The 24,253-nt window shown below is 42.6% G+C and overlaps 1 protein-coding gene across 1 annotated transcript in view; it reads right to left on the bottom strand.

The window, feature by feature from the left end:
* LOC141146987 (neurabin-1-like) overlaps nt 1-24,253 on the bottom strand; it is a 204,839-nt gene that overhangs the window by 113,141 nt on the left and 67,445 nt on the right. Inside the window, 3 exon segments of the mRNA XM_073633886.1 lie at nt 3,128-3,232; nt 17,244-17,364; nt 18,586-18,718. Of these exon segments, the coding sequence (XP_073489987.1) occupies nt 3,128-3,232; nt 17,244-17,364; nt 18,586-18,718 (359 nt within the window).

Raw genomic sequence — 24,253 nt, 5'->3', positions numbered from 1 at the left:
CATTTGTTTTGCTGTCTGTGTCCATGTTCAGAAGGTTTCACCTCACCTTCTGTACCTATGACAATTGGATTTTGAAAATTTTGGGTTGTTGTGAAAACAAGAATTGGTGATATAGCTTCAATAGACACCTTTTCCCCATAATAACTCTTACAGGAGTGAATTTTTCCTTCCTATGGGTAGATTTCCTCTCACTTCCCATTTTCTCCCGCCGTTAGTAGGAGTCGTTTGTAAGTCGGCTGTCTGTAACCTGGGAACCACCTGTACATGTATAGATTGTAATGAGATATTATTGGGCACAACCAGATTGCCGGATTTTACTTGCGATTATTAGTATCGGCTATTGATAATCACCATTTTGAAGGGGGGAATTGAGCAAATTTCTTTCCTGCAACTCGTGGTTGCACTGTGTATGGCCTGCCTTAGAACAATGATCTGTCACAGCAACAAGAAATAGTGGAAGAGTCTGGTTTCCCTATTACAGGGACCATCAGGAATGACCAAAAGTGTGTCAGTCTTTAAATGGAATTAGTGGCCAAGTAGGAAAAACAAACAGCACAAAACACAACCATGCAATGAAGGGGAATTCCTGTCAGATGTACCAGAGCCAGATAGAAGGAAGAACAATGTCCCAGTTGAGGTGAAAGGCCAAAAACTACCTTAGGAAGGAAGGCGGCTCTAGGTCTTAATACTACATGATCCTTGTGTACAATCAAAAATGGTTCTTTACAGGATAAGCTCAGACACCAGTCTTTTGGAGGTGATGGCCTCAAAAGAAAAAACAAAAACAAACAAACAAAAAAAAAAAAAAACAACATTGTGAAAGAGTGGAAAGGGGGAATCTCTCTAATAGGTTGAAAAGGCAGACTTTGAAGGATCCAGACAACCAAAATTCAGATCCCATTGAGTAACAGGAACCGGCACGAGAGACACCCTGTACAAAAGGTCTTGACAAAAGAATGAAGAGTAGCTAGTAATCTTTGAAATACAAGCAACCAAGAAGATTAAATGCTAAGGCCATGTTCACATATGGGCAAGTTGGAGTCATGGGCAAAATCACTAATTCTGCTGCCCACTATTGCAAAATGAAGCAAAACACGTACGTCATCCTGAATGGCACCCAAAACATGGTGCAATTTTGCTGCGAATGTCATGCAAGAATCATAGCAAAACGTGTAAAAAATGCTCATGGCTCAGGGTAACAAACTGGTCTCTAAGCTTCTTTGGGGCGACAATCGCACATGGGGCAGCCCACTGAAGTGGCTGAGCTGCCCTATGCGCAACACATTTCCGCGTGAGAATCAAACAAAAAATTGCAAACTGGAATGCTACACTACACAACTACAAATAATGTGAATGGGGCCCAAGTGCAGCAGAGATAAAAGCTAAATAGATAAAAGGATCAGGTCACTTAAAAAAAAAAAAAAACACCACACAGTACTTTTTTGCAGTTAAAAAAATGTGCATCAATTTTTTTTCTTAGGGGCCTGCAGAGCATTCACTGCAATGTAAGGCTCCCGCACTAAAACTAAAGCCAAACTCCAGCTCACACTTTATAAGCAGTTACATCTTTTTCAAAAAGCTGTAACTGTTTATAAAGTGTGAGCTGGAGTTTGGATGATCATTTTAAAAATCTCATCTGCCAGCGTTTGGCCCCTTTCACACGTGCGGACAGTATGTTCGTATTTCATCCATCCGTTTTCAGATGAAATACGGACATACATGCATCCCTATGGGATAGCGGGTGTCAACGGATGAATATCCGCTGACACCCAATATCATCCGTCCCCGCTATGGTCCGATTCTGCAGACGGAGGAAAATTCTATTTTTCTATCTGTCTGCAGAGCGGATCGGATGAACACGGACAGATGGTCCGTGTTCATCCGATCCCCCCCATAGGGGAGAGGGGAGAGCGGAGATCTGACAGGGCGGTCCCTGCACAGTGTGCAGGGACCGCCCTGTCATCCGCCGGCTCAGGGGGATCAACGAAGCAATCCCCACTGAGCAAGTGGATGTTCACAGGGCGGATCATCACGGATCTATCCCGTGTGAAAGGACCCTTAAGTGGTTTGCTTCATCCATGTAAACTGATACATACTGCTGGAGAGCTTGAGAAAAACAGGTCACCAGATGAAAAGCTGAAATAAAAGGTTTTCCTTTGGGTTTAACACATTTGATCACAAATACTAAAATCTCATAAGCTTTAAATACTTTAATTGGTGTGCTTTATACCTGCCTCAAGTTCAGATTTAATCTGCTTTTTCATTTAAAAATATAATCTTTTGTATTACTGCCATAAAACAAAAGTGTGTATGAGTAAGTTTATTGTAGCGTTACTTTCAGCGAGAATTTAGTTTTAGACGTGGTATAAAATAAGGCTTGGGGGTTCCACAAGGCTTGGCATGTGAGGCCCGAGTGGAATGAGATTGATAACCGCTGTCCTAAATAATTGCATGCAATTCGAGCTGAGAGAAAAATACAAATCATTTGCAAGCTAGGACTGCCTGCTTAGTCCAGCCTTTATTCTACCTTGGCAAGCTTACAACTGACCATTCACCAGGCACATTTCATCTGTCTGAGGACTATTAAGGAAATTTTACATCTAGAAAGCCAAAGACCAGGAAGCAAAACTATACAGGGTAACATGCCACAAAACAGAAGTTTTGCTCTGCCAAGTCAACTTCCCCCTAAAATAGATCAAAGTTTCAATACAGCGTAGGTCAAGACTATTTGTTTGCTTTTTTAGTTTATTAAAAAAAAAAAAAAAAAAATGTAAAGAACACTGGACATGCCAAATAAAATAAAATGCTGTAAATTAGCTCTAAAACAGCAAAGAGTCTGGAGGGAAATCAGATTACAACTAGAATTCTCTTATCACTTTAACTGATTTTTATTTTAGCAGAACCTCATTTAAAATAATAACTTGGACTTTTCATATGGGAGCTCTATTTTCAACTGGTCTATTAAAGCGGTCATACATAAAGTTGTGAAAATTTGCAGCATGTAAGTTGTAAATAAGTCTTGCAGTGCAAGAAGTTTTTACCTGTTTCTAGAGTGAGTGCAACTAGGACATGTTTACAATCCTTTTCAGGTTAAGCTAAAAAATATTTTAAAAATACCTTCACCCACCTGACTGTACCTTTGGTGTTCTTCAGTACCGTGGCTGCAAAGAGTTGTGTCACTCCAACTAAACTTGTACCGTCTACCTCCACAATTTGGTCATTGACTTGAATCCTTGCAGAGATAAAAAAAAAGACAAAATTAAAAAGTGCTATGAAAACTGTAAAGACCCGTTCATGTTTAGGAATGCATCAGAACAAAAAAAAAGGTCACCGCCAGCTCAAAAACCTACAGCAGCTTTGTCATTTCAATCATTAACACAGGTTTCACGATTAGGCAATGAAAATAAATATTGACAAAAGCAGAATTTTTTTTTATATTTATCTATCATGTTGGACAATTTTACAGTAATTCAAAAGATATTGACTGAACATTATGCACCAGCTTGCATTTGAATTTAAACTATATGAGCAATTTTAAAATCTCATCGAATTTAAAAAAAAAAAAAGTAACAGTCAAAATATGTAAAACAAATATACAAACTGTTACAGCCCCAGAAGCCATTTTACCATGTGCTCAGTGATGTGGTCTTCTTCAATACAGAATAAGGAACATCTAGAGAGTTAGTGTATTCTCAGAGCAGGATGGGCATTCTCCAGCCTGTGTGGACAGCAGAAGCGCTTTTCCAGCTTTAGTGAGTAGAAAAAGCTTTTTTGGGGGTTCTTGGAAGCAATTTGCCAGTAGAAAGAAAAAAAACGCCATTAACTGCTGCTAAACACTGGTTTTCAGCTTTTTTTTTTATCCTAGTCAGCGACCCACTGGCGTCCTTAACCACCAGTGTTTAGCTGGTTAAAGTGATTGTAAAAGCTTGTTAAAGAAAAAAAACAAACACACACGTTATACTTGCCTCCCCTGTGCAGTTGGTTTTGCACAGAGCAACCTGTATCGTCCTCGGCTGAGGTCCCTCTTTGCTGCGCCTGGCCCCTCTCTCCTATCAAATGCCTCCATAGCCAGCAGCTTCCTATGGGGGCACTGGAGCAGAGTCACAGCTCCGTGTATCTATTCAGACACGGAGCCCAGATCCAGCCCCGCCCCTCTCTACCTCGATTGGCTGACTGACTTTGATTAACAGCTGTGAGAGCCAATGGTGCCGCTGCTGTGTCTCAGTCAATCAGGAGGAGTGTCCCGGATGGCTTAGACATTCGTGGACATCACTGGAGAGAGATGTGGCTAAGGTGGGGAATTAGGGGTGCTGGGGAGGCAGCTACACACAAAAAGGTTTTTTTATCTTAATGCAAAGAATGCATTACGATAAAAAAAAAAAAAAAAAAAAAAAAAAAAAACACATACACACACTTTTGCCTTTACAACTGTTAACCACTTACGGACCGCCGGCTGTCGTTATACGTCGGCTCTTTGAAGAGGAATATCGTTGCTGCCATAACCCTAGTATCCTCTTCTTCAGCGGGCGCTCCGCTTTCTGATAAAAGTGGTCTCTGTGGCAGATTTGCTGCGAGATAACTTATCGGGGGCGGGAGAGGAGCCCCCCTCCCTCCGGGGGTCTCCGCCGCTTACCAGTAGCGGCGGAGACGATCGAGTCCTTGTGTGAATAGCCTGGAGCCAAGTGAGGGGAAGGTCGCCCCCACTCGGCTCCATAGCATTGACTGGCGCAAGCGACGTGAAACATCACATTCGCCCAAAGCTCTTAAAAAGGAGGAGGAGACTTTCTTCAAAATTACTTTTTTATTGCATTTTAGTGTAAATATGACAACTGAGGTATTTTTGACTCCAGATGTCATATTTAAGGAGGTCCTGTCATGCTTTTACGAGGGATGTTTACAAAGAAAAAAAAAAAAAAAAAAAAAAAAATTGAAAGCGCCCTGTCTCACCGAGCTCACGCGCAGAACGCATATGTGAGTAGGGCTGAAATATAAAAAAGGTGTTCAAACCCCACATGTGAGGTATCACTGCGATCGGTAGAGCGAGAGCAATAATTCTAGCATGAGACCTCTAACTCAAAACTGGTAACCTGTAGAAATTTTTAAACGTCGCTTATGGAGATTAAGGGTAAAAGTTTGCCATTCCACGAGCGGGCGCAATTGTGAAGCATAATATGTTGGGTATCAATTTACTTGGCGTAACGTTATCTTACATATTCTAAAAAGAAAACAATTGAGCTAACTTTACTGTTGACTTTTTAAATTTAAAAAGTGCATTTTTTTCCCAAAAAAATGTGCTTGTAAGACCGCTGCGCAAATACGGTGTGACAAAGTATTGCAACGACTGCCATTTTATTCTCTAGGGTGTTTGAAATAAAAATATATAATGTTTGGGGGTTCCAAGTAAATTTTTCTAGCAAAAAAAAAAAAAAAAAAAAAAAAAAAAAAAAAAAAAAAAAAAAAAAAAGCTTTTAAACCTTGGACCCTTGGACACGGCCAGTCACAGATCGCCGTAAACGGTCAATCACAGTGGCCGTTTACAGCGCGATCGGCGGTGCCAATGAGAGATGATCTCATATGTAAACATATGAGATCATCTCTCATCGCCGCTCTCCCTCCTCAAACGGAGACAGCGTGTGAGGAGGGAGAGCGAACCGCTGCAGCGTGAGTCTCAGGGGGGAAAAAAAAAAAAAAAAAAAAAAAGCTTTTAAACCTTGGACCCTTGGACACGGCCAGTCACAGATCGCCGTAAACGGTCAATCACAGTGGCCGTTTACAGCGCGATCGGCGGTGCCAATGAGAGATGATCTCATATGTAAACATATGAGATCATCTCTCATCGCCGCTCTCCCTCCTCAAACGGAGACAGCGTGTGAGGAGGGAGAGCGAACCGCTGCAGCGTGAGTCTCAGGGGGGAAAAAAAAAAAAGGAAAAAAAAAAAGTGAACACAGTACCTGTCAGTGCCATCTGTCCCCACTGCCACATATTAGTGCCACCTGTCATCAGTGCCACCTGTCATTGTCCTGGTGCTCCAGGGCCTTCAAAGTGTAATAGGTAGTCAACAAGTTAGATGTGTAACTTTTGCTCCTACAACACCTGATGGTGCTCCCTGCACGTTGGGCCTCTCTATGTGGCTAGGCTGTGAAAAAGTCCCACACATTTGGTATCGTAATACTCAGGAGTAGCAGCAGAATGTATTTTGGGGTGTTATTTGTGGTATATACATGCCATGTGAGAGAAATAACCTATTACAATGACAATTTTGTGGGGAAAAAAAATAAAAAAATTAAAAAAAATCTTCATTTTGCAAAGAATTGTGGGAAAAAAATGACAACATCAAAAACCTTACCATGCATCTTACTAAATACCTTGGAACGTCTACTTTCCAAAAAGGGGTAATTTGGGGGGTATTTGTACTTTCCTGGCTTGTTTGGGTAGCAAGAAATGAGATAGGCCACCAGTGCAAAGCGTCTAACCCGCCCCCCCCCCCCCCCCCCCCCAAAAAAAAAAACAAAACAAAACAAAACAAAAAAAAACACACTGGATCCTGCTCCTTTAATGCATGTTATAGGACACAGAGCTTGTCCTTTGTTATTTGGCCCCCTGTAACACCTAAAAAACCTGGCTGATCCTGACAATTTTTCCCCACCCCTCTGTAAACTGACCACGGTGTATCATGGCTGCTGAGACCAGACACCGTGGTCAGTATCAGTATGCCTTTTTCAGCAGCCTGCTATCTGCTCTCCTCTGCTCCTGTGTCCTCCTCCCCCCTTCTCCTCGGTCTGTGTGGGAGCCGCCCCAACCCCCTCCTGCTGCTCTCATAACATTAACCTGTATACACCATCAGCACTGCCTCCTATTGCAGTGTTCCCCTCTGAATGATTTATAAATATAAAAATACTGTAAATATCATTTAAGAGCCGAGATTGCAATCACATGACCAGTTAGCTCTCGCCTCCTCCCCTCCGGACTGACATCAGCAGAGGAATCTCAGCCCTGCCCGCTGCATCTCTCAGAGGAGAAAGGAGAAAGCTGGCCAGTCATGTGATCGCAATCTCGTCAGTGAAATTAGGTATTTGCAGCATTTATTTTTATAAATCACACACTACAATAGGAGGCAGTGCTGATGGGGTATACAGGTTAGAGTGGCTCAACAACCACTTTAACTACAGAAATGACACCCATCTGCATAAATGCTGCTACAAACACACACACACACACGTAAATAAAAATATTTTAGGTTACAACAATAACCCAGTAACATATGCATTGATTTCAAATTCTTGGCATTGGTGAAATACTCATCACACCCTGAAGAAATGCAATGACACATTTTAGTATGCACATTACTGAGCACACTGGTGGTAAGATTTCATAGCAAAACATGTCTGGGTAAACATTACACACATCTATGTCACACACCGTGCATCACATTGCAGAAAATTGTATAAAGAAAAACTCGGGCTCCCCATGACTTGTACATTTAAACTAAGCATATGATAAAGGAAAAAAATAAAAATAAAAGAACACACGCATTCTGTAGGCAGCAGCCCCCCCTTCCCTCCATAGAGTGTTGGTGTGGCTGAGCCATGGCTCTTTGTGTAAATAGACACACAAATGTAGCAGCTCAGGAGCAAGCCAGCTCGGGTGGCCCCATAGCAAGCTGCTTGCTGTGGGGGCACTTGGCAGGAGGGAAAGGACAAGAGCGCCAGTGTGGGACCCAAGAGGAGGATCGAGGCTGCTCTGTGCAAAACCACTGCACAGGACAGGCAAGTATAGAAAAAAAAAATACAATTATAAAAAACACACACCTTTAATATCACTTTAAAGCTGAACTCCAGGTTTTGCTACACTTTTCAAAGTTTCCTCAGATTGTCCAGAGTCAAGGAGGCAGGCCGAGGATGTCAAAACCTTTGACTCAGGAAGCTTTGTATTCATTGCTAGAATACATCGCTTTAGAGACTGTGTTCCGGGTATGAGACAGGAAGGTCTCTGCTCAAATGTGGAACACAGTTCAAGCAGAGACCGTATGCTGTAGGTAGCCTCAGCAACACAGTTCATACAGAACATCCAGCGGCCTCACGTTAGCAAGGGGCATAGTTCAAACTATGTAAAGCGTAGCAAAAGATAAATCAGAGTTCAGCTTTAAAATCTACTATAGATCTTTTGTTAAGAGTAAAATCTAAAAAAGTTGATTGTACAAAGTTTGTGTGGTTATATTGTAAAGTGTTGGTGATCCTTAGCAACAGCAGCATCTACCTTTCTCCCACGAGGTTACCTTTAATATTTTCGTATAAAAATAAAAAAAAATTGCAAAATTCTGCAATAGGGCAAAGAATCACAAAATAGGCAGTACCTCACAACAATATCCTGAAATGCATTTGTGCCAAACATAGTTCATAAATCAAATACACAATACAAAAAAAAAAAAAAAAAAGTGATATTTGTACTGTACAGTATTGTGAATATGATTTATGACTTTACCGTTCTCATTGAAAATCTCTAGACTTTTTTATGCTCAGGTAGCTCTCGCTGCAATAGCTCCATCTGGCTTTACAACCTAGCTGCGAATGCAGAAAACTAGAATCTCCAACATCCCCTCTCCCCATTTCACCTCTCTTTTACAAGGGCTTTTCATAGGAGGTGAAATTCCAGGGTATTAAGTTTTTGACAAAAAGGGTAAGGAACAAAAATCTCCAAGTTTTTATTTCTGTGGTTTGAGTGGGAATGTCCCAAAACAAAGACCAGAATATAAAGACCTGGCAGGAAAAAAAGAAAAAGAAGAAAATCAGGTGTAGCTCTATAATGGTTTATTCTATTCTATACTATAGACCAGGGATATGCAATTGGCGGACCTCCAGCTGTTGCAAAACTACAAGTCCCATGAGGCATAGCAAGACTGACAGCCACAAGCATGATACCCAGAGGCACGATGGGACTTGTAGTTTTGCAACAGCTGGAGGTCCGCTAATCCCTGCTATAGACAGTCCTTCAGAGTGGATCAATGCCATCACTTAGCTTTGTAATGTTACAACAGTTGGGCAGAACTGGAATTTTTATGTGGATATCTCGCCACTAAAAATCCCAAAGAGATATGAAGTTGGCATGTGATGCACTGCCTGCAAAACTAAAACATTATTGGGTTACAAGCTACAGTTCTATTTCTGTCTAGGCCAGGGGTGTCCAAACTTTTTTTCAAAAGAGGGCCAGATTTGATGAAGTGAACATGAGTGAGGGCCGACCATTTTGCCTGACATTCTTTCAACCATTAAAATTCAGTCTAAGTGTGTTCGTTCGAGCACTAATACACTGCCCAACAAGAATTCTCTTGCCTTTGTGGCTGTGTGTGGTGAACAGATGAGCTTGGGCGTGTTATTTGTATATACCGTATTTATCGGCATATAACACGCACCTTCAATTTAAGAGGGAAGTTTCAGGAAAAAAAATAAAATTTTAAATAAAAGAACTGTGAAGCAAAACAAGGGTCAGTGCCCATCTGCAGCCTTACAAGTGCCAGGAAGGCAGCACCCACCATTGCCAGGAATGCAGCATTCACCATTGCCATGAATGCAGCACCCCCATTGCCATAAATGCAGACTCACCATTGCCATGAGTGCAGCCTGATTGATGCCCATCCATCTGCAGCCTCGGAGGGGACAGGGAGGGGGGGAGGGACGAGCGCCAAAAGATTACATACAGGAAAAACTCCTGTTTTCTCAGCGGCAGTGGCGTCTCCAGCTTTCATATTTGGGGGGGGCACATGGGGGGACAGGGACAAAAGTAGGGGGGCAACTATAAAATGCAATTTTATATATATATCCTGGGGCCCTTTACTACGATCCCACAACGGGCCCTTTCACATGTTCTGCAGTGAGCTCCCTTCCTACTGTATTGGGGCCCCCCAGGGTGGCAAAAAACAAGAGATATATGTCACCAGCATACCAAGAAAATATAAGGGTCCAAAGCAGTGGGAGAACTATCAGGGTTGCAAAGGTTGTCTTGCCACCAGGCCCTGGTGTTCTGCCACGGTGGAGTTCCCCAGCCTCCTCTTGCTGTCCTGCCCCTGCTATTGACAGCGCTGGTCTGGCATCTCTTGAAATTTATAGGCTGGTTCTCCTGTCCTAAGGACGGGAGAAATCAATCTGTTTTTTCAGTAACTGAGGATCCTGGTGGAGTCCTTCATGTAACTCGCTCTTCCCTGCCAATGAGGATGCAGGGGAAGGAGCAGATCAGGCGGCCGTGGTTGTGTGAGCGCTCGCATTATGCAGTGTCAGCGAGCAGAGGGAGGGGGGAGGAATCACCCGCAGGAGCTGGCTGAGGATGCTCTCCCTCTCAATAGAGACTGTTACTCCAGCGGCGCCCCTAATAAGATGCGGCACATCCGCTACGAATGCAAACAAAACGACATTACCCTTTTGTAAAAAAAAAAAAAAAAAAAAAAAATGGGGGGGGGGGGGGGGGGCGCTGGTCAGGGCCCCCTCTTAGGGACGCCATTGCTCGGCGGTCTTTTTAATAGAAAGTCCCGCCTCCTTTGATGGACAGAACAGTCGTCCAATGACAGCACAGGAGACAGGACTTATTACAGAGGCTGCCGTGTAAACAGGAAATACTCCTGTGTGTATCTCGTGCCACTCCCTCCCCTCCAAGGCAGCCAGTGTCTGTCTCTGTCTGTCTGTCTGTCTGTCTGTCTGTCTGTCTGTCTGTCTGTCTGTCTGTCTGTCTGTCTGTCTGTCTGTCTGTCTGTCTGTCTGGGCGCTGGGAGATCGTTGGGGGCCACAAAAGATATACATGTTCAAATAACCAGGTGGGCCGTTCAAAACCGAAACGTGGGCACGCGGTTGGCCCACGGGCCGGACTTTGGACATGCCTGGTCTAGGCAATCAAGTTACTGACATCTGGCACCTGACATCTTATATAAAACAAATAAGAATTTTCCAATCTGTGGAGGTGCTGCTAAAAATGTGAGTGTCTAAGGAACCAAAGAAGGTGTGTATGGGTTAACTATGATGCATCGTTGATCAATTCAAAATATGTAAATGGAAGTATTACGCTATGCGAGTAACCTCTTCTTCTTTTAAACACTTGGAGCGATAGAAAGAAATTTGCTGTCTGGCTTGTTTGAAGAAAGGTGTGCGGCCCCCACAGCCTACATAAGCAATTTATGTAGGACATTTTAGGAGAGGTGAGTGCAATATCTAAAAGCAGTGGTGAACACACTTTTGCGCAAGTGGTAATGTGAGAAATCACTGGGTGGAAGAAGATTACTTGAATCCAAAGGCAGATCATAAATGTTTTGGACTTTTGGCTTCTTAATTCATTTTGGATCACTTTATTGGCACTTGGTATACACTTGGGTGTATATTTAATTTATTTCAAATTTGAGTGTATGGTTATAATCACAGCACCTTCGCAGATTGGAAAGTTCTTCCAATTTGTGATACTTACTTTACTTTTAGTAGGCAACAATGGATTTGAGCATTTAGCACTTTTAGAACTTCACTTAAGGCCTCTTTCACACTAACGATCCGTATGTCCGTTTTTCATCCTTCCGTTTTCGGATGAAAAACGGACATACATGAATCTCTATGGAGCGTCGGATGTCAGCGGTGACATGTCCGCTGACATCCGACCCGCTCCGATCCGAAAAGTGTAACGGAGGAAAAACCTACTTTTCCATTCGTTTTCGGATTTGATGACGACGGACACTACAGTCCGTCATCATCCGATCCCCCCATAGGGAAGAGCGGCGCTCTGACAGGTCAGCCGCTGCAGTGTGCAGCGATGCACCTGTCATCTTCCTGCTCAGCGGGGATGGAGCGATCCCCGCTGAGCAAGCGGATATTCACGGGGCGGATCATCACTGATCTGCCCCGTGAGAAAGAGCCCTAAAGCGTTTGTAACCCAAAAAATAAAAAAAAGATCCTGGTCCTTTAAAGCATATTTAACAGCCCAGTGCTTGTGATCCATGATACCGAGGTCAGTTTACGTGACTCAGTAATCCCGCTGTCTGCTCTGAGTCTCTCCCTCTTCCCCTCCCTCCCAGTTCTGAAGCCTGTGTGCAAGAGCGATCTCCTTCCCGCCACTCCTTTTTCTGCTCTTCCCTGTGGCTTGAACAGAACACACAGTTGTGCTCATAAGTTTACATACCCTGGCAGAATTTAATTTCTTGGCCATTTTTCAGAGAATATGAATGATGACACAAAAACTTTTCACTCATGATTAGTGTTTGGCTGAAGCCATTTATTATCAACTGTTTACTCTTTTAAAATCATAATGGCAACAGAAACTACCCAAATGACCCTGATCAAAAGTTTACATACCCCAGTTCTTAATACCATCTATTGCCTTTAACATCAATGACAACCAGTCTTTTGTGGCATTTGTGGATAATGCCCTTTATCTTCTCAGATGGTAAAGCTGCCTATTCCTTTTGGCAAAAAGCCTCCAGTTCCTGTAAATTCTTGGGCTGTCTTGCATGAACTGCACGTTTGAGATCTCCCCAGAGTGGCTCAATGATATTGAGGTCAGGAGACTGAGATGGACACTCCAGAACCTTCACTTTATTCTGCTGTAGCCAATGACAGGTTGACTTGGCCTTGTGTTTTGGATCATTGTCATGTTGGAATGTCCAAGTACATCCCATGCGCAGCTTCCTAGCCGATGAATGCAAATGTTCCTCCAGTATTTGATAACATACTGCATTCATCTTGCCAACAATTTTGACCAAATTTACTGTACCTTTGTAGCTCACACATCCCCAAAACATCAGCGATCCACCTCCGTACATTTCATCATAGGCCTTGTTGACTCCTCTTTAAATGTAGCGTTTATGGTTGTGGCCAAAAAGCTCAATTTTGGTCTCATCACTCTAAATGACACTGTGCCAGAAGGTTTGAGGCTTGTCTCTGTGTTGTTCAGCATATTGTAAGCGGGACACCGTGTGGCATTTGCGTAGTAATGCCTTTATTCTGGCGACACGACCACACAGCCCATCTTTCTTCAAGTGCCTCCTTAATAGTGCATGTTGAAACAGCCACACCACATGTTTTCAGAGAGTCCTGTATGTCACCTGAAGTTATTTGTGGGTTTTTCTTTGCATCCCAAACAATTTTTCTGGCAGTTGTGGCTGAAATTTTAGTTGGTCTACCTGACCATGGTTTGGTTTCAACAGAACCCCTCATTTTCCACTTCTTGATTAGAGTTTGAACACTGCTGATTGGCATTATCAATTCCTTGGATATCTTTTTATATCCCTTTCCTGTTTTATACAGTTCAACTACCTTTTCCCGCAGATTATTTGACAATTTTTGCTTTCCCCATTACTCAAATCCAGAAAGATCAGTGCAGCACTGGATGAAAGATGCAAGGGTCTGTCAGGAGTCCAGAAACGTATTGACCTTTTATACACACACACACTAATTACAAGCAAACAGATCACAGGTGAGGATGGTTACCTTTTAATACCTTTAATAGCCATTCAAACCACTTTGTGTCATGTAATCAGGCCGAAATTACCAGGGTATGTAAACTTTTGATTAGGGTCATTTGGGTAGTTTCTGTTTTCATTATGATTTCAAAAGAATAAACAGTTGATTGATAATAAATGGCTTCAGCCAAACACTAACCATGAGTGAAAAATGTTTTTTGTGTTATTCATATTCTCTGAAAAATGGCCAAGAAATCAAATTCTGCCAGGGTATGTAAACTTAGGAGCACAACTGTATATAAATAATTGCCATCCCCTCTGTTTTATCAAGATCCAAAGTACTGTGTGCATTTTTTTTTTACAATTCTACTCTTAAATACCTGATGTCACAGAACCAATGTGAGGTCACCTGACCTTCCTCTACTGGCCGGCTGACATTAGAGGGTTCTCTCAGCCCCTCCTTACGCATTCCTTAGATCGGGGAAAGGGAGCAGAGGAGGGTTACGCGACCTCACATCAGTGGTGTGAGAGAAGGTATTTAAGATTTGAATGCATTAAAAAAAAAAAAAAAAAAAAAAAAGAAGGAGGAGGAGGACACAGTACTTTAGATCTTGATAACACAGAGGAGATGAAAGGTTATTTATTATTCTGACTTTACAGAAGAAGGAGGCTTCTTGGGTGCAGGGTTTTGGTTTTTCAAATTTTGTACATGGCCTACCTATGAAATGCATCAAATTTAAAGTGGGACTTTAGTGAGAAAATTAAGTCCTGCTAGATCACTTCAGGCCCCTTTTCCAGCTATAGTTCTATAAAACGTTAAAAATAAGTGCCTATACCAGGCATGTCAAAAGTCCGTCCCGTGGGCCAATTGTGGCCCGCGTTCTGGTTTCGAACGGCCTGCCTGGTAATTTGGACAAGTATATCTTATGTGGCCCCCAATGAATCCCAGAGCGCCGGGGGCCACAAAAGATATATATGCTGGCTGCCTTGGAAGTTACAGGGCGGGGGCGGGACGAGTGCCGTACATACAGGAGAATATCCTGTTTACACGGCGGCTTCCGTAAAAGGAAGTCCCGTCTCCTGCGCCGCTATTGGACGACTGTTCTGCCCATCATAGGAGGCAGGACTTTGTATTAAAGAGGCCGCCAAGAAAACAGGAGTTTCTCCTGTATGTAATCTGTTAGCACTCGTCCTGCCCCCTCCCTGTCTTCTCCAAGGCTGCAGATGGGCATGAATCAGGCTGTATTCATGGCAACGGTGGGGCTGCATTCATGGCACTTGTGAGGCTGTAGATGGGCACTGATTAGGCTGCATTGATGGGCACTGACCCTTATTTTGCTTTACAGTTATTTATTTAAAGTGTAAGATTTTTTTTCTGAAACTTCCCTCTTAAAGTGAATGTGCTATACGCCAATAAATATGGTATATCCAAATAACATGCCCAAGCTCATCTCTTCACCACACACAGCCACAAAGGCAAGAGAAATCTCGTTGGGCAGTGTATTAGTGCTCGGACAAACACACTTAGACCCAATTTTAATGGTTCAAAGAATGTCAGGAAAAATGGTCGGCCCTCACGCATGTTCCCGCAATCAAATCTGGCCCTCTTTATAAAAAGTTTGGACACCCCTGGCCTATACTGTTTAAAATCCAGGAATACACAGTCTCCCTCTGCTCTGCACATGCTCAGTTGCTCTCTATTTTTAGGCACTGTGCCGAATTTTTAGAGGCCGATCTGCTGACAGCCCAAAGATTTACTGCCGTTTAGGGGCTCTGGGCTTCAGCAAAATAGCAGCCTCCAGCAAAAAGAAACAGGAGCAATGCTGGAGGCAATTTGAAGCGCACACTAATTTTGGTAGCATAATTATTAAATGTGAAATGCTTGTTCCTTAAGAGCATTTTTATTAAGCTGTTATGGGTAAAGCTACACACTTGAGCATTTTTTGAGTAGAGGCTACAAAATGCTCAACAAGCAAAAACTTATTGTTTTCAACAGCCCTTGTTCACATCTCAGCATCGCAAAACGCCTGACGCTCAAAAAAAAAAAAAAGTACATGAGCTACTTTTCAGGCAGAATTGAACGTTTTTGCCCTTATAGACTTCAATTGAAAAAAGCACAACATGAGCTCTTTGAGCATTTTTCAAGGGTTTTGGTGGGCATTTTCTGCTCAAACAGCAGCTCTACACATCTTTTGGTTTAAAAATAACTGAAATAAACACCTGACAAAAGCTGCAAAAATGCTAAAAAAAAAAAAAAAAAAAACACAAAAAAAATTAAAAATAAAAACGTGATGCTTAGGTGTGAATGTAGCCTTAACCTCTTTAGCATACTACAGCTAAAGAACCAAGGCACAATTTAAAGGGGGAAAAAAAAAAAAAAAAAGAAAAAATAAGATTCCAACTGTCAATCAACCCAAGAACCAGCAAACATTAATAGGAATAAGACAGGTCAGAGTTTTTACATAAAAGTATTAAGGTACTCAAGCGCTAAAGTAAATATATAAAACTGTAAAATAGTGTGCAAAGTAGTGTGAAAAATAAACTGATATATAAAAAACTGATATAAAAAGAAAAGTTCAAATATCCAGATACTGCAGCTGCAATCATTCAGTGACACCCCACTTATAAATAGTTAAATAGATAAAGTGATGCGCTCGTAATATCTATAGGATATCCTACTATTCAATGTGCTGACAGGTCACATTCTACTTGTGGATACTTTGTTACAAACTATACAAAAACTTAAACAGTGTTTGACATAATATAAATAAATATAAATACAATGTGTAGAAAAGTCTGCTTTAAAAGTCTAATTGGAGACCTCCCGGAATACAAATACAAAAGTTAGTTCATCATTTGTTTTGAAAAGGTGATTCCTTTGCAGTTTAGAAGAAAAATGATGATGATACCTCTCATCTGTGTTTAAACAAGGCTTACTGAGTCTGGGTTAATCAGCCTCCGTGTTCCTCCGTTCTGCTCCTATTCAGGATCACTGCAGGCTGCACACTGACAAGAGCTGACAGGCTCCTTCTCCCTCATGCGTATCGTCACTAGACACATGGTCCTTTTGAAAGGACCTTTGAAAAAGTCACGTGTCTAGTGACGATACGCATGAGGGAGAAGGAGCCTGTCAGCTCTTGTCAGTGTGCAGCCTGCAGTGATCCTGAATAGGAGCAGAACGGAGGAACACGGAGGCGAGTGATTTCTACTGACCATATATCAGTAAATGCGATCTATATCTTTTATATCATATAAGAGCATGTGAACAGGAGAAGCGGAGATTAGATGATCCAAGCCTATCCTCTGCTGATTAACCCAGACTCAGTAAGCCTTGTTTAAACACAGATGAGAGGTATCATCATCATTTTTCTTCTAAACTGCAAAGGAATCACCTTTTCAAAACAAATGGTGAACTAACTTTTGGATTTGTATCCCGGGAGGTCTCCAATTAGACTTTCAAAGCAGACTTTTCTACACATTGTATTTATATTTATATTATGCTAAACACTGTTTAAGTTTTTGTATAGTTTGTAACAAAGTATCCACAAGTAGAATGTGACCTGTCAGCACATTGACTAGTAGGATATCCTATAGATATTACAAGCGCATCACTTTATCTATTTAACTATTCAGAGTTTTTACACCTGTCAGATGATCCAAGTTGATATTGGTCAGCCAGGACTGTCAGCTGGTTCTAAAGACATTATTATACAAGATTTATATAGCGCCAGTTTGTGTAGCCCTTTACAATATGGTTTCTGATTTTGATGAACAAATGGAGGGGAGAAAAAAAAAAAAAAATAATGTAAATGTTACTTACCGTCCATCCCTCTGAGCTGCTCCTCCTTCTGTAATTGTTTTTACAAAAATTCCCAATTTCTCCAAGCCCTGATCTGCACCAACCCCCATTCCAATGATACTGATGCCAAGGCCACAGTCCCCTGAACATAAAAATACAGAAAAATATAAGACATGAGAAAAAACGGTCCACTGCTAGAAAATCATTGTTTGTTTCATATACTCTACAGCTTTGCGCAACCTATTTTCAGTTGATGCACCCTTTTATAAGTATTCAAAATCTCCTAAAATGTAAAAAGCGTAAATGTTACTTATTAGTAGTGGGAAATGTTACTTATTAGTGGGAAAACTGAGCCTGGGGCAATGCATACAACCGCCTTGCTGAAAACACAGAGCCCCAAAATCACAGCAGAGCCCTACCTTTAGGCACCCACAGCATGGCAGAGAGGGAAGAGGTGGAGGATGTGGACTTCAGTTTTCTCCTGGATGCTGTGGGGGACCCTGCATGGCACCTGCCCTGGATCACTCACAGGTTGCCAATCAACCATTACCATAGCAACAAATGACACGGTGGGTCCTGGCTCTACAGCATAATTGGTTATGATGCTGGAGACTAGCCTGCCCACACCATGGCAACTCATGATGATGATCTAGGGCAAACTGAATAGATTACACAAACTGGCTTTTTAAAATGGACAGGTTGGGACCTTTGTTAGGTTTTTGTAGCCATCTTTGTTCCCGTCAGGAAGGATTGCCCTTTCCTCTAGTCCCAGTGATTGGGGCAGATACAGCAAGTGAAGGGAAATATGTCCAATAAGGACATATACCAAAATATACATAAGGTAAGGTGTAAAGCGAGGACATTTTCCTCCTTATTTTATTATATGCAACTCTGCATTTTAAATGAGCCATGCATTTTCATAAGGAGTGTGCTTTAAAGACCAAGCCAAATCTGCATGTGTGCACTGCAAAGAACTATCAAGACAGGAGGAATAGCCTCTAGGGTCCCAAAGCAACCACACTCAGATCTACTATCAATTATTTAATTTCAGGTATGCACATACATGGCTGTTGTAAATTATGGCATAAACTCTATCAAAGTAGTTGGCAACCATCACACATACATCTTTGCTGGCTAACATATCTGCGAATTATGCAACCAACCTTCGGATCAGATAGAAAACGGGTTTGGAAAGTAGCTGTTGGTCATTGATGAACGGTCATTGGTACAACAAACCTCTACACTGAAGCAGAGGATCAGCAGTTCCACCCTCCAGACTAATTTAGGCACCAAGGGTATGGGCCATACTGCTTGCTTGGTGTTTGTGTTCAAAGGCAGAACAAGATGTGTATGTAGCAGTTACCTTTTTCGATTTCCACAGGGAAAACATCCATTTTCTCCACCCTCTTCTCCAGTTCATACTCTGCAGATGCTGCCACTGGGTCCACCTCGTCATTACGTCTGTCATAGTCTTCATTGGAAAATGTGGAGTATACCTTAACAAGAAACAGAAAATGTATGAAGGAAGAATAAATGCAGATTATAGCTTTGTTCTGGTTTACTGTAAACTGATGTTTAAAGAGGTTGTAAACCTTCAGGGAAAAAAAAAAAGGCACAAACAAGCCAGTATACAGCGCATGCTAGCTCATTATGAAATACTTACCTCAGAACGATGTCCTGAATCTGCGCTGGCACTGATTTTTTCCACCGGAGTTACTTCCGGGTTTGCGGCGCCAGCGCTGTGATTGGTCACGGCACAAGTTCTGAAGAAACGGCACCAGTGGCCCATTTCTTCAGTGCGCATGCGCCGATGGCAGCAGCGCATATACTAAATCTCTCCTAAACTGTGCAAGTTTATAAGATATTCAAGGTACCTACAGGTAAGACTCGTTATAGGCTTACCTGTAGGTAAAAAGCGGTGTAACAGGGTTTACAACCACTTTAACTGAGATAGATAGATCTATACACACACACACACACACACACACACACACACACTTGTTTATTTGAGAGGCGAGCCTGTGCCACTATTTTGGGGCAGTTTAGGCCAGACTTTACAGAACAGGCACACTAATGAGCCAGGGGTGCTCTGGGCTCATATTGGAGCCAGGATTAGAGGTTAGTGACCTCCACCCTGCCGAGGGGGTCAGTTTATGCAAGGGAGCCGTTATGAGCATGTTGTTCCGTTCTGTTCGTGCGGGACAGTGAAGGGCCGAGCCAGTAAGGATGTAGCAGCAGGGAGCTGCGGGAGAAACCATCAGAGCTGAGGAAGGTTCCACATTTAGTGCACAAGCATGGGGACTGGATTTGATAGTCTGGAGGACCAAGGCAGGAGGCCTATGCAGAGATACTGCAGGGAAGAGCCACAAGGTGGTATGCTGATGCCTTAAGAGTTCCCTTCACTGGAACCAAGAGGCCAAGCCCCACCTCTGAAGAACAACCCCACACCATAATCCCCCTTCACCAAATTATTTGGACCAGTGCACAAAGCAAGGTCCATAAAGACATGGATGAGCAAGTTTGGGGTGGGGGGACTTGACTGGCCTGCACAGAGTCTTGACCTCAAACCGATCGAACACCTTTGGGATGAATTAGAGCGCAGACTGCGAGTCAGGCCTTTTAAGTCCATATCAGTGCCTGACCTCACAAATGCGCTTCTGGAAGAATGGTCAGACTCCTACATCTGCCCAGTAGAGTTGAATCCGTTCTAGCTCCAGAGGGTGGTCTCTCTCTCTCTCTCCATATCAAACTATTTTCTCTTGGCAAAGGAACAGGTTTGCTACACAGCACGCTCCTATGTGGCTGGTACTTCATTTCTATTCACTCAAGTTCTAGTGACAACACTCTGGGACTTCCTAAGGTCTGCTCAGGAAGAACAGTCTGCTTTGGGTGAAGAAACGATGCAGCAGGGGAGTAACTGGAAGGTAAGCACCAGGAACAAAAGGGGACTGCTATTGTATTGGTGTATGCTGAAAAGGACTGCATGCGGTACCGTTTTATTGGTGTATGCAATTAGCTAAAAATGTATCTAAGATAGTAATTTAGCTTTTTCAGCATGAAATGGAGCTTAGTTATGTAGCAGGAGGCTGTATAGTCTGCAATATTTACTTTTTGGAAATTCATTCAATGAATCCAAGCTCTGCATTGATGCATTCACACAATGTCACAGTAACCATGAGATAAAAAACAGTTCAGGAATATTTCTTTATCCCATTGTTTTGCAAATTTATGTACACTACAAACTGTATGATTGAATCGGTTCTGATATTGCTGTTTTACTAACCTGACAGCTTATTCTAAATAGGAAATTTTGTTTGCAAATATTTAACAATTCTAGCTACCAGCAAGAATAATTCCTTAGATTTAAAGAGCACCTGTCATTTCAGACCCATCATGGCAGTGCCTGTTAGTGGGCATCCACTCACCTGCTGCTGCCATATCCCTCACCTTGTTGTATCACTGTCACATCACCAGATGTCCTATTAAAGTGAATAGGGCCGTCGGTGAGTCAACAGCAGGTCAGAGGAGGAGCCACTGCGGGCCAGAGAAGACAGATGCTCTTTTAAAAAAAAAAAAAAAAAAAAAGGAGCGTTGATTGAAATCAAGCCTTTTTACTAGTAGATTTAAAGCAAATTCACCCTGGCTACTATGCAGTAAAACCATTACTCTGCATTCAATGGGCAAGTAGGGTTCACCTTTAAAAGCAAGAACTTTAACACAGACTTTTGTCTAGCTACATATTTAAAAGCCATCAACTGTATTTACTAATACTGTTAATATTACTGCCTCAAATATGTTAAGTAACATACAAGTCCTGCTCTGCACATATCAAACAGAGTGGAAGGGGTGCAGAATGAGCCAGTCAGCACATACAGTAGTAGTATTTTATGCATTACATGTTTAAAAGAACTACAAGCTGCAAGAGGAGGTGATCAGGCAGCTTACAGTAGATGAGAGCATAAGGAGGGTCCCCCAGTCTGGCTGTTTTTTTCATACAGCAATGAAAAGATACATGAAACAGTGTTGTCACTGTGAGGCCCGGTTCACACTGATGCGCTTTGTGAGGTGCAAATTTACCATGAATTTCAGGAGTTGGACATAGCTGCGATTGATATTCTAGCCAATGGAATCAGAATGTAAAAAAAAGTGTGGTGGAATTCGCACATATGCGAACCATCAATGCGATTCAAGAACGATTTACATTGATGTCTATGGAGACTAAATTCGCAACGCAGTAAACTTGCACAAGACCCTTTTTTTAATCGCATCGCATTCATAGAGGAATCGCAACGCATTTATGTGAACGACCGTCATTGAAAACAATGACTTTAGGGATGACATGCGAATTTAAAGTGTTTTTGATGCATCGCATGCGTCATGAACTCGCATCAGTGTGAACCGGGCCTGAAGGTTCCCATCTCAGTAGAAATCACTCCTGCGCTCAGGAGTCCAGTGACTTAGTATGTGGTGTGACCAACTTTATGAAGTAATGCCTGCCGTCTACCTCCTCAGAACAATGGGTGTTCATGGACTAAAGGGAAAAAGAAAAGAAGGCGGGCGCACCGACCTAGTGCATTACCACTAGTAAAGCTTTATTAAAGCAGGGCTTGACAAATTTGCTTGGAATCTAGGAGCCAGCTAAAAAAGTTAGGAGCCAGGTTTTTTTTAAACGACCGACAAAGCTTTATTTTCAATATAAAAAAAATAACTAATCTTAAATTTACACAGAAAGACCGCCCCGCTAGCGGCCGAATAGCGGCGCTAAAATGACGGTAAAGCAGCACTAAAAATAGCGCCGCTTTACCGCCGATGCCCCCCGTGGCTCGGTGTGAAAGGGCTCTAAGGGTCAGATCAGGTCCGCCTGAAAAACTGACAGGCGAACCTGATCAGACAGCCCGTGTGAAAGGGGCCAAGCAGGGAGGTAACAAATAAATTTATTTTAATTAAGAAAAAAATAAACAGTTTTCACTTAAAAAAAAAAAAATAAAAATTAAAAGCCATTATGAAAAAAAAAAAAAAAAAAAAAAAAAAAAAAAAAGGCTATCCCCACACTTTGGGAAGGAGATGGGCGGGCAGTGAAAATAGGCAGGGGAAGCTCCATTAGCATTGCTGGTTGTGTTGTCATACCAACAGCCACCACAAGATGGCACCAGATTCCAGAAGTACTGCAGAAGGCCGCAAAGCCGTGGCTTCAATTACCGGCCGCCGCGGCCGGACGCGATCGCACGGGGGGGGGGGGGGTCGGGGTCCGCACGGAGACAGGATACCCCATGTGTGCCGCCCCAGGCGCCAGGTCCTTAATTCTAGTCGAAAATGCGACCTGGCGCCCAGGGTTTGTCGAGCCCTGTATTAAAGCATAAAAACAGCAAGATGTATACTCACAAGCGAGCATTCATAAAAGGCTTTGACAAAGCAGCAGGTGCGCTGTTCTGAAGATCGACACGCCAGGACCTAATGTCGAGATGATCAAACCAATAGGAATGGCTGACGCGTTTCGGGGGGAGTCCCCTTTTCCTCAGAGCCTAGGCGAGCAAATGATTTGCTCACTTAGGCTCTGAGGAAAGGGGTACTCCCCTGAAACGTGTCAGCCACCCCTATCGGTTTGATCATCTCGACATTAGGTCCTGGCGTGTCGATCTTCAGAACAGCGCACCTGCTGCTTTGTCAAGGTTCTCATTTCTCCAGGTCATGGTATAGCTTAGCTGTAGTTATTGCAGCTAAAGAAAAATTAAGAAAAAACATTGAGCAGAAAGGCACATATGACCAATGTGATGATGGCTACAATAAGGGCTGGGTCATACCAGTGGCTGCATGGGGTGCGGTAGATGATCGCAGTAAACTAAACTTTACTAAAATGTCACACACAGTGACATTAAGTTTCATTGGTCACATTGCGGTGGATTGTGTCACACTGCATTGGAGAGGAAAAAAAAAAAAAAAGGGGGGGGGGGGGGGGGGTACTGAATGCAGTCCTTTTCAGCATACACCAATACACCACCGAAATGCAGGAGGTATGAACTGGCCAGGTAGGAGACTATGCATTTTGTCTTGTCTTGTGGTGAGACTGCGCTGGAATAGCCTCCCAATGCAGTCCTATCACACCTAGTGTAAACAGACCCTCAAATCAAGGTGTTCATATATCTCTGCTTACAACAGCAGCATAAGGTACCCACAGGCAGAGGGTTCACATTCACCGGCCACAAACTGCTTGTTGATAGAACAATTATTTGATGAAATAACAGCACAATGAACATGCCAGACAATATCTGCCAATTACATCAGCCAACAATTCTGTCTGTACAACACATTAAACATGAAGTGATAAATACAGAACACCAAATGTACCCAAGTAAGGAAAAAAAAAAAAAAAAAAAAATTTGAAAAATGCAGTTAATATTGCAGAACAGTTGTGCCAAGTGGGTGGAACCACAGTGCTGAGCGAGGAACACAGCACTCAATACATCCAGAAATGTCAGATACCAGTGGATGATCTTTAGCTCCGCAAGAGTAAAAATTGGAATCGCTGCCCACCGGACAGGAAACTATTAAAGTGGTCATAAGGGAAAGATTTATTTATTTATTTTTTTTTTTTAGCCCAATGCATTCTCTGCATTAAAAGGGGGGGGGGGGGGGGGGGGGGAAACACCCCACACTAAATTTCAAACACTGCTCCTCCCAGCCCCTCAAACACTTACTGGAGGCCGATCTCGATCAAGCACTGCCTCTCTGCAGCAGCTCTCCTCCCCTCACTCCTCACAGGAGACCCAGCAGCAGTGGGAGGTCACTGGCTTCAGTGAAAGCCTGTGAGAAGAAGGGCGGGGGGGGGGGGGGGGGCGGGACCCAGCCACACTGCATGCGGTTATGGATGCACACAGCTCAGCAATGGGGGACTCCAGAAGAGGAGGTTTAGGGCCAGTCTGTGCACAATATTATATATACACACACAATATATATATATATATATATATATATATATATATATATATATATATATATATATATATATATATATATATATATATACACACACA

The sequence above is a fragment of the Aquarana catesbeiana genome, linkage group LG06 (genome assembly GCF_042186555.1).
Source record: "Aquarana catesbeiana isolate 2022-GZ linkage group LG06, ASM4218655v1, whole genome shotgun sequence".
Lineage (NCBI taxonomy): Eukaryota > Metazoa > Chordata > Amphibia > Anura > Ranidae > Aquarana > Aquarana catesbeiana.
Note: the sequence above shows the minus strand (reverse complement) of the source record. Positions and strands in the feature narration are given on the sequence as shown.